Below are 11,707 nucleotides of genomic sequence, written 5' to 3'. Positions count from 1 at the left end.
AAGTGTTGTTTACATTACATAGGGTAATTAGATAATTGTTTATGAGAACAATTGATGAGTTTGGTTATATTACTCATGTAAATTGGATAATTGTTGACGAGAACAACTGATGAGTTATAATGTAATATGTTATATATATATGAACTGTTTTTCATATCTGAGTGTAATATTCTGAGTAAGTCCACGCCGTCAATGAATTTATGTTCATTAGATGTCTTACTCCCTCTATTTCTCTTCTTTTCTATTGTTTGCTTTTCGGACGTGTGCTCGTCAGATAAGACAGCGTTGCTCGGATTTGGAGCTACTTGTCCATGATGTTCCAGGAGGGAGCATGAGGAATTGAGGAGAGGCAGTACCCTAGCCTTGGAGCGAGCCACTAGGAGTTGCTCATTATTTGTGACTTTTGAAACAAGGACGACTTCAGCTTATTCATGTCTTTGTTTAGTGTCTTTTGGCGATGATTAATATTTCCGCCCTTTCTTTTTGGATTTTGTATATGTTAGTGGTGATGTAGTTTCCGCCTTTGTTGACTTAGTTTGTATGCATTGTGTTATTCAGGAAATTGTGAATCAGTTAAGTTATCATTCGATAACGATAAGTTGATTTCCTGCATTTGAGTTACTTAAAGTGATATCCCGAAAAAAGAAGATTGTAAAAGGAAACAATTTTATATCATCAATTCAAAAAAGAAATTTACCCATTTTTCCGCAATGTTTTTTAGAAGTATTTTTCGAGGCGTTACAAGTCACCCACAAAACTATTAATCTGTTTTAAAACGAGCAAATAATTAAATTTCGTTAGTGTTTAACCCATTTTATCATCTCTAGAAATTATAGACTTTTAGTCAAAGAACCATTCCCTACAATGTCACTATAAGAATCGCTTGTGACATTGGAATAATGAACCACATAGTATTCTTATGATGGGTCAAGTCAATACATCATTACTCCTAATATATATCTAAGTGTAGATTTGATACCTTTTTCCATTATTGGTGAATTGCAATCACCTATTTAACACGAATTAATTTTAGTGCATTATACTTTTGGTCATTCACTATAATACGCAACTCTGTATGTTAAAGGATAGTGTTCTAACATTACTTAATAGTATCTCACCATCAAGTCATTTCACTTGATATATTACATGGTATTGAACCAACTAATCTAAGAACTTTATTTTAATCTTGATTTAGTTTAACCATTTAAACAGTTAAATAGTCTGATCAGATCGAGTGATTTCATATATATAATTACTAATTTTTATCTATAAATATATAATTATATATAAATGCAAAATTTTATATAATTATATTGAAGTAACATTTCTCAACTTTTTTGGACAGGAATAACATAAAACATTAGAAAAATGTTCCATTTTTTTAATTTTAAGTTGACCGTCTGGTTCACTTCTCGAGCTATTCCGATTTTACTAGGTTTAACATGGTTGGAATGAAATTTCTTCGATTCAAAACGGTTCAACCCCTCATTCGATTAAGACTACAAATTAGAGTCATTTTCAAGTCCAGTTCGATCAGTAGTCGAACCACCCGGTCTAATTCGGTTATCACAATACTGCCATGAACCCAATCAAGAATGTCTTACCTGATTATTGATTAATAATAATATAGCTTTAAAGGGTGTGTGTGAGCTTGCTTATAGGGAACATACCAAAATTAAAAAAATTAATTTCTTTTACCAAAATAATTTGATTTCACTATGTAAAGATATTGTGCCTAAAAATTGAGTACAAGTCTGTTGATCAGTAATAAAGAACGTTTTTTAAGGAATGTGTTGGGTTCAAATATAATTCATTAAAAGTCAATAAAATTTATGGTGTATCATCTATTATTTATTTGAATTATTTCTTTCTGAAAAGTCAATGATGATTAAAATTAAATAATATATGATACAATAACAGTGCAAAAAACTTATACCATGTATATATTTTTTCTCTAAAATTTAACCTTATTCCATAAGTATCTTGACTCATGTTAACCAAGATCGAAAGCTACCTTTAATAACTTGAAAAGGCATAAATATTTAGCATTGAGGTGAATATATAGAAAACTTGTTACATCTTTTAATATAAAATTTTAAAAAGAATTTTACCAATATCAAATAAAGTATTAATGAAAAAATAAATTGGTAAATGTATAAAAACATTTAAAACTTCTTTCATATAATAAGTAGGAAAATCCATCTAACAATGGAACAGAAAATTCAGAATATTTAGAGAAAAAAATTATTTTTTGGCCCCTGAAATAAACTCATTTTAGATTTATTATTATAGTTATTTTTTGAGTTTAATATCTATACACTACCAACTACTCATGTAAGGATCAACTGGCGTATTCAAATGGTACATGGTTGTCCCCTTGAGTAAGAACTCGATTCGAGTCTTCTGGATAGAAAAATGACCGATGCAAGAGTTAACTGTTCCCGGCTTGGACAATATTGTCTACCGTACGACATATGTAGAAACCAAAAAAAAGATTTGAAGAGTTATCATTTCACATTCTTATACAACAAACAAACTATGATTCATGTTGTGACTGAACACTTTGTAGAACACAACACAAGACAATGATCCAACTACAAAGAGCAATGATTCTTAGTAAAAGAAGAAGAACAATCTCAATTACACTCTTCTATCTTCTTCTTCTCTTTCTCATTTTCATGATTTCTACTGTTTCCGCAACCCATGTTGTCTTCAATGTTAAATACAAATACGCCGGTCAGGACCCTTCTCTCTCCGCCCTTAAAGCTCATGACTTCCGCCGCCACTCCTCCCTCATCACCGGCGTCGACATCCCTTTGGGTGGCACCGGCCGCCCTGACTCCGTCTGGTATTTCTTTATTACTTTCGTTTCTTATTTTAATAACGATCATTTAGTGGGGTGTGGGGAGGGTAGTTTTATATTCGTAAGCGAGTAGACTGTTTCCGGTATATGAAATTAAGATATCAGGTCACAAGGAAAACAACCTTATATTTGCGCCGAGAGACTTTTTTGGTGATGGGTTTTGATTTTTATAAATAGTCAGTTTTTATTTTAAAAAAATGATCATCTAGTGGGGTATGTGGAAGGTAGCTTTATCTTCGTAAGCAAAGTGACTGGTTCCGGGATTAGAACTTAAAGGTATCCGTGTCAAAAGGAAAACAACCTTACATTTGCGCCGAGGGCTGAGGGGCTCTTGGTAATGGGTTTTAATTTTAAAAAAAAAATCAGTTTTTATTTTAAAAAATGATGGCAGGCAGCTTTATCTTTGCAAGAGATTATTTCCGGGATTTGAAAATACGATATTCGGGTCACAAGGAAAACAACCTTACGTCTGTGCTGAGGACTGAGGGGCCTTGATGATGGGTTTTGATTTTTATAAATACTGAATTTTTTTGAATGGTTTGAATAATTGTAGGCTTTACTATGCTAAGATTGGGATTGGAACACCAGCAAAGGATTATTATTTACAAGTTGATACTGGGAGTGATATCATGTGGGTTAATTGCATCCACTGCAAAGAATGCCCTACTACAACTGGCCTTGGTGTATGTCCCCCCTCCCTCTTTTTTTCTTATTTACTTATATGCCGACGTTTTAATTAGCTCTCGCTGTTTCGGGAACTCCCAAAACGTTGATTTTTCGGACAATTGTTGCCATGTCAATTGCGGTCCACGGTTGCAATACGGACGGTTTTAAATTTGGGTCCATGACTAGTCCAAATACTGACATGTTAAAGTTTTGGGAGTCATCAAAACCATATCGCAATCGTAATTGTGGCCACACTGGCTGCATATGCCATAATTGTCTGAAACGTCAAGGTTTTAAAAGTTTCTGAAACCATGACAACAACCGCTATTTAAGACCTCGGTGATACCGATGTGGCAGTCGCGGACCCAAATTTAAAAACATTGTGTGTTGTTGCTCGATTAAGTGCTTATTCAGTCTAGTGATTGATTAATGTTTTATAATTTGAATTTATTTGTTTTTTTTTGGGGTATTAAAGATAGACCTCAAACTCTATAACATAAAGGAATCCTCCTCTGGTAAATTTGTTACCTGTGATCAACCATTTTGCAAAGAGATAAAAGGAGGTCTTCTATCTCGATGCACCGGCAATAGTACGTGTCCATATCTGGAGATATATGGTGATGGCAGCTCCACTGCAGGTTACTTTGTAAAGGATATTGTACTATATGATCAAGTTTCCGGGGACCTTCAAACTGCTTTGGCTAATGGAAGTATTATATTTGGGTGAGTTTTCTTATGAAAGTAATGTGTGTTTTACGGATTCGTGGATCTCTATTACTGTTAGTGGATGTTAATTTCACATCAACATAGAAACATTTACTCACATGATTCTTCACATGTATGTTTATTTATATTAGTGTATTTCGTTGCTTTAGTTGCAATAACATGATTTCTCTTACCTGGTTATTGACTTAAAATGAAACTGGTAGTACAACTATTGTTGATGATGAGTATATGTATAGGTGTATTAGCTTTTCAAAATTGTTAAGTGGGCTTTTTGTTTCACGAAAAAGATAGAAAATCGGTCTAAGTTCTCACTAAAATCAATATCGGGGCGTATGAAAAGACATAGCTTCAATTAGAGGTATCAGTCTAAGTTAAAATTACCGAATGATTCACCACACGGGCAGTCACTCAATGTATCAACAAAAACTACTTCTTTATTTACATCATTAAACGACAGCAGTTTCCTTTGTTTTAGCCTTATTAGATATATCGTAATGCTTAAGAATAATGGTTTGGTTGTAAAACGAAAACATGTAACACCTTTAACTATGGCATGCTCCAAGAAATACCGTTCCTAATCCTTGAACACCGAGATTTGACTCTGGAGGTACATTTTTGTATGGTTTCCTGGTGATTCTTCTTGAGTATGATAATTCAATTTTGTTTGGTGCAATATATTCTTTAGTTCGAATTTGTCCTCTTTTATATATAGAATGAGGCTTTTGTTTTTTGCAGGTGTGGTGCTAGACAATCTGGAGATCTAAGTTCTTCAAACAAAGAAGCACTTGACGGAATACTTGGATTTGGAAAAGCTAATTCTTCAATGATTTCTCAACTTGCTTCTTCCGGCCAAGTTAAAAAGATGTTTGCTCATTGCTTAAATGGAGGAAATGGAGGTGGTATTTTTGCTATTGGGCATGTTGTGCAACCTAAAGTTAACGTGACTCCATTGTTACCAGACCAGTATGCCACTTTTTCTGTAGACTTTTCGATGAAATTAGTTATTCATTATTTTTTCAAGGATATGTTCTTTTTAGTTTCTTATCACGCTTTGCTTTACAAAGATCCATATTTTGATATATGACATTTAAATATGTGTTTTAGGCCACATTACAGTGTCAATATGACCGCGGTTCAAGTTGGACATACGTTTCTTAGTCTACCAACCGATGCATCTGAGCAAGGGGACGTAAAAGGGACAATAATTGACAGCGGTACAACCTTGGCCTATCTTCCTGAAGGGATTTACGATCCTCTAGTATATAAGGTATATAAGAGTCTGTTTTTTTTTCTTCAAAATTTACATTATGATTGAATGTACAATTGTTTGAATAAATTTCTTTTGGTAGATTATTAACCAGCAACCCGATCTAAAAGTTCAGACTCTGCATGATGAGTATACATGTTTTCAGTATAGTGGAAGGTACGACAAATAATATGCATTGACTGTTCTTAGTACTGTATTGGAATATTCGTTTTGATACTATTGCTGGGTTTTTTTCACAATCTTCTCTTTGTTAAAAACACATCTAAAATAAATATGTATGCAAACGCATATTGTACGTATTTAGTGTATCACTGTTTTCTCATAGGTGGTTCGGTAGTTAACTGGCACATAGCCTTCTCGTAGAATTGTTTGGTGTATGGTTAGGCTTTGAGTGAAGGATTTAGAGAGTGTGGTTTTGATGGTGGTCATTATTGTTGTTAGTAGTACACTATGCCATGGTGTTTTTATAGGTCACTTCCGTAAAACCCTCTTTGGCATGGTTTCACTGCCATATCTGTGGTATCGATGGTGTGTGGCATGTGCCGCTTTGAAAATGGAATGAGGCGAGAATTTGTCTTCGCTGTTCTAGGTAAAACAATCCTTCAGCAATGTGTGGTAAAATAAACAAAAAAAACTTGTAGAAAACACATCAGAATTGGGAAACTGTGTTCTTGTACCGAGCCTGTGTTAGAGTTTTGTCAGGCTCGAAACCTTCTCAGACTAGGCTGAAATCACCATTAGGTTTATCTGACCAGCTCCGTGAGTATCAACTTTAGACTTCCTTCATTCTTTCTTTTTCTATCTGTGACTCACTCATAACTATGTTTATATCACTTTTTCATCTGTTCTTCCCTGTTTCTGTACTCACTTCTTTGATTGTTTTATTTTATTTAAGGGCCTGTTTGGTGGTCATGATAGGATAAGGATGGATAGGATAAGATATCATTGTAAGAGTAGATATGAGCCTGAGTGCCTGATAGCTCTTATCCTATCAGGCGTTTGGTGCGCACCAAATAACCCATTAGATATGACGAAATAACCAAATAACCCATTGGACCCGTTACAAGGCAAACAACCTTACCACTGCGTCGGGGTCACCCTCTTAATGATGCAATATTGTATAAATTAAATTACGTGCAAGTGACAAAATTAACCAAATGACTGCCATCATTTGATCATGTTGCCGTCGGCTACCACAGACCACTGGGAACTCTAGTGGTTGGTGTTTGTGGTTATATTTATGATCTTCATGTAAATATTTTCATGGCATAGCAAGTTTTCTAGGATTGAACTGTTCACTTGGTTTCCCTTTGTAGTTCCACATTGCAAAATCCCAGGGCCATATAAACCCTATAATGAAATCCCAGACTTCGATGTCGGACTCAAGTTCCATACCATGCAATTGGATCCTAACATCTAGTTTTTTGAACTTTCTTTCATTACAAATTCTTGAGAGTGTTTCAGTTACTGGTTTGCTTCCCTTAACATATTGAATATTCGAATGTCTTTATTTCATTATAAGCTCCGTCCGAGTGTGTAATGCCTATTTGATTTGATGTTGCAGCGTCGATGATGGGTTTCCAGTTGTCACCTTTTATTTTCAAAATGGACTCTCCTTGAAGGCTTATCCACATGATTATTTATTCCCCTCTGTAAGTGTATTAGTAGTATTATATTGTTGCTGTTATGGTTATCGGGGACTTACAGGGTGCTTGTGGGGGCCTGTTGTCATTCTTTCAGCTATATTGCTCGTGCCTCATGTTTGTTGTCCCTTTACATGTGTTATGAAAAGGGCACCTTAGCGCTATAAAGTTCTAGTTTTATGCGGGGTTTCGGGAAGTTGACACACTATGTGGGTCTATTGTAGGTGACCTGATTCCATGACTTGAACTTGTGACTTTCGGGTCAAATGGTGATAACTCTAACCATAGTGCCAAGGATCCCCTTTTGGTATGTTGTATCTTTGAAGAATTATTTTTGGAAGTGTTAGTTTCGGAGGAATGAGTTTTGCCATAGAGATTGGTCGCCTAAAATTAATTTTTATAAGAATATGTCGATTGGATAATGTATTACAATGAACAACAAAACTTTCTCCTACTAGGTCAGATTGGCTAAATAGATTAAATGATGTCATCTTGTTTGTCAAAAACCAAGCCACGGTGGATAGCGGTGCAGATGGTCGTAGTACCTGTAGCAGTTAAAATAGCGTCGGGGTTGCAGATCATATAGCGAGTCACAACCCGCTATGTGTTTTGTTGCAAGTGGAACCCTAATTTTAAAGGGAAAAGTCTTTTCTGCCCCTGTTTTTTTAACAAGTGGCAGATTTCCCCCCTAGGGTTTTAGGTAATTTAACATTGATTTTCCTAGGCCATTCGATTTTTACTCAGTTCTATCTTTCTTCTTCCTAATTCCAGTATACATGTTCGGTTGTTTACATGTTCTTCATCTGTGTAGAACAAAATTGCAAGGTTTACTAATTCACGAACACACCCCGTCTCTTATGGCCTCCAACTTCGATCACCTCTAAAAAATGCAATACTTTTATCTTGATTATTAATTCAGACTTTGTCTTTAATATGATTTATTTTCATATTCTTGTGTATTTATGCGTGTAGTGTATACCCATATCCACTTCATGCGGACAGTTTATGATTAATAATCAATACTTTTCTAAATGCCGACAATTTTAATGTTCATAATCCTTATGTACCATACATAAATAAAATTACTACTTTGAATTCTGCAGGAAGATTTCTGGTGTATTGGTTGGCAAAACAGTGGGACACAATCCAAGGATAGTAAGAATATGACCTTATTGGGAGGTACTGTCTTCAAATATGTCTGCTCCAATATTAGTATTTACGACTAAGATGCTGGGTAGTGTTTCCGATTTTTACGATCTAGTGTGTCCATTTAACCTTTTGAGAACATCTATTATCCTTAGATGGAATTATGCAAGGGTAGATTGCATGATGTTAATACATATAAATGTATTATTTTCTTGAGGGTTCAAAAGATCAAATGACATATTCAAGCTTAGTAAATAAAACATGTTCGAAATACGTATTTTCAAACAAATAGAACAATATATCTAAGAATCTGAAATCTTTACCTTTTTTATAGTATCTCTATTACCTGTAAACCTGTTATTTTAGATCAAAGTTTAGGAGGGCAGCCACCACATCTCACTTTTGAGTGGCCGACTTAAAGTCAATGAATTTCTTTATATATGGAAAAAAATATCCGACTTTGTACTATATCTTGGAACCTCGAGCGATAATTAAAGTTTATAATCCTGTTGTTTCACGAGGAGGGCTGTGAAAGTTTGTGCTAAAATTATTAGTCATCGGATTTTCTAGCTCATGTATGATTGGAAAATCAGTATGTCTAAGAGTTGGTTAGCTGGTTGCAATTTAAATGACCAGTTTCTCAACTTCTTTTGTAACTTTAGCCGGATTTCAAGTTCTTAAGTGGCCTGTTTTTGGACTTCATGATTAAGATATTAAATTTTTAGATCTCTTGAAATTACTCTGTAGCTTCACTTATATTTGCTGTTGTTGTTGTTGTTGTTGCTGCTGCAGATTTAGTGCTTTCGAACAAACTCGTCTTTTACGACCTTGAAAATCAGGTTATTGGATGGACTGACTACAACTGTGAGTATCATTTCTTAGCTTACTATTTTTAATCTTTGCACAAACTTTATTGACGATGCAATAATGTCGTGCCATCGAGAAATTCTTTTGTGCTTTCTTCGGTCTATTGCTTTTCTCAGTGCCCTAATGGAGTCTTGGCTTTGAATTGTGAACAATACACTGACCCATTTACCTTGTGCCGAAATATAACTTTATATTCGAATGGCAAGGATCAAACTTCAGTCCCATATGATACCGTGTCATGAACCAACTTTTAGTTTTTAGGTTGATTTTGGAATCGAGCTCAGATGGTTATTACTACGGTTCGAGATTTCTATCAAATCCTTAGGAGTTGTGACACTGCAGCGAAGAATGAATTTTGGCTTAACTTCCTTATCTTCGGTTCACGAATATTTGCAAAATTAAACTTAGCTTGTTTACATTTCCTTCAGTTTTAGGTATCGAATTCTTGACTTGAACCATAAATCTCCGAAAGTTGGTTAATTCAATTCACATAATCTGTTTGGTCATTCTGAAGTGTAACCACTAAGAACTCCTTTAATCTCAGATTGCTTACTATTGCAAGAAAATAATAACTAATCCAATCTGATAAAGGCTATTCATTTAATAATCTCTACTGTGTCGGATAAAGGCTTGGTTGTTGTTGTATCACAGGTTCTTCGAGCATTACGGTTCGGGACGAGAAGACAGGAACAGTTCATTTAGTTGGTGCTCATCATATTTCTTCTGCTATCACTTTAAACACCAAGATGATGTTGTTAACCATGTTTCCAATTGCACTACTTCACAAGTTGATTTATTGAAGTGAAAGCAACTAATAATGTACATAAATCAAAGTCAAAATTATGGTTATAGGAACCTAAAATAGGAAGAAAAAAAATAGAAAATTGTCATGGAAGAAATTGACACCTCTGGAAACTTCCCCACATTTGTAAATGTGATTTTAAGCAAAGGCTTGGAACTAGTGAGGCTAATCCCTTTCGGGGTTCGTGGCTGCCCATCTCAACAAGTGTCGCTCCCAAAAATCAAACCCTCAGCCTTGGGGATTCAGTTGAACTTTGCTGTGGGTAAAAAAATTTCTTCCATGGTGGATTTGTAAATCATAAAAGCTTAGCACCAAATGTAGATGTTATTGGTTTGGATCCTTATTTCAAATGTATAACCTACAAGCCATGCACCTAGTTCTTTAAGTATTTTTCTGACCATTCATAGTTTATGACACATGGAAATAAGACATTTGATCTACTTTCCTTACTGAGACTACTACCAATCTTCTCCACATATATGCAAACACCCAAAGCACAATTCTACGATATATTCTATAATAGTAGCTACTCCAACTTCTCTCTAACGCATTCATCTTTAATCCTATCTTGTGTAATATGTTCACTCATATAACACAACATTTTCATCTTTGTTACAATAATATATTCTATTGTTGAAATTTCATCACTAAAGAATGTAAATTACATTAAGCAGAAGTAAGATTTCAAATCTTACATTTTCTCCAAAAAAAAAAAATTATTCATTCCACCCTTTTCAAAGAGGATCAGTAAAGGGGTGCACATTTTCTATTCCACAATGAGTGTCACTTCATGTACAATGACCTTGTGGTTAGTTGAAAAAACCCCTTTTAATTTAAATATATTTTTTCACTATTATTTGATAATTTATAATCTAAATTTAAGAAACATTATGGTCACAAAAGTACGTAAGTAAACAATAAAAAATATAAAGTTTAAAATTTAATTAAAAAAACTAAAGTTTTGTTATAATATAATGATAAACAAAACTCTAATAAAGACAACCATAACGATAAATAATTTGAATGAAGATGATTCTTTTTCCTCCCAAGATAATTTGTTTTGATGTTTTTTAAATAAATTTATTGTTTCGGCGGCCAACCGAACAACCAATTTTATAGATAAAATAGTTAAGTCAAATCAATTCATATTAGTTCTGGTTCATGGTCAATCAAATTGATTAAGTATTTATTTTAGGCCAGACCCATTAATTCGAGTAGAATTCTATGTATGGCAAGAGGAACAATGAATAATGATATGATTCTGAAAATGAAGTTTAAGTTTAATTTAAATCTAAATTCACTTTATGAATATATGGAAATCCAGAGTTGGAAGAGAAAAACCCTTTGAGATTTGAGAATATGATAAATGGGAAATAATTTTAAATTGCATGAAGGATTTTCCAAGGAAAGCACATCATTTTAACACCTCATGTGTAGACTTTGACTAATTTCTAGAGCATTACTATTTTTTTTTAATATTAACTAGCTAATAAATACAAATTTTTATTAATCAATAAATAGTAGCATGTTTATATAGCCATAATCAATTAAAATTTGACCGTAATTAAAAAAAGAAACAAAATCTTAAATTTTGATTACTTGTGTTTATGTAGAAAGAAAATACTCTATACTTGTTATTATGTTATCAATAGCAAACAAACACCTTGTTAAAAAATAAATTAATTTCTATTAAACAAAATTAAGTTATTAGAATGTTTTAATAATGT

At 33.8% G+C, this 11,707-nt stretch overlaps 1 protein-coding gene across 2 annotated transcripts; it reads left to right on the top strand.

Annotated features, from left to right (window-relative positions):
- LOC109354261 (aspartic proteinase-like protein 2) lies at positions 2,517 to 10,049 on the top strand. Of its 2 annotated transcripts, none has more exons than XM_019596627.1 (10): positions 2,517 to 2,848; positions 3,417 to 3,546; positions 4,005 to 4,252; positions 4,991 to 5,218; positions 5,360 to 5,522; positions 5,605 to 5,678; positions 7,087 to 7,174; positions 8,269 to 8,344; positions 9,104 to 9,175; positions 9,830 to 10,049. In XM_019596627.1, exons 1-10 carry the CDS (start codon positions 2,586 to 2,588, stop codon positions 9,976 to 9,978), a joined length of 1,491 nt encoding a protein of 496 aa, XP_019452172.1. In that variant the 5' UTR covers positions 2,517 to 2,585; the 3' UTR covers positions 9,979 to 10,049. The 2 variants fall into 2 exon arrangements, with proteins under 2 accessions (XP_019452172.1, XP_019452173.1); XM_019596628.1 differs by having other exon boundaries at positions 2,518 to 2,848; positions 7,087 to 7,178; positions 8,273 to 8,344.

This window comes from Lupinus angustifolius, chromosome LG08 (assembly GCF_001865875.1).
Source record: "Lupinus angustifolius cultivar Tanjil chromosome LG08, LupAngTanjil_v1.0, whole genome shotgun sequence".
In the NCBI taxonomy this organism is placed as follows: domain Eukaryota; kingdom Viridiplantae; phylum Streptophyta; class Magnoliopsida; order Fabales; family Fabaceae; genus Lupinus; species Lupinus angustifolius.
This window is presented reverse-complemented; position numbering and strand designations above follow the sequence as displayed.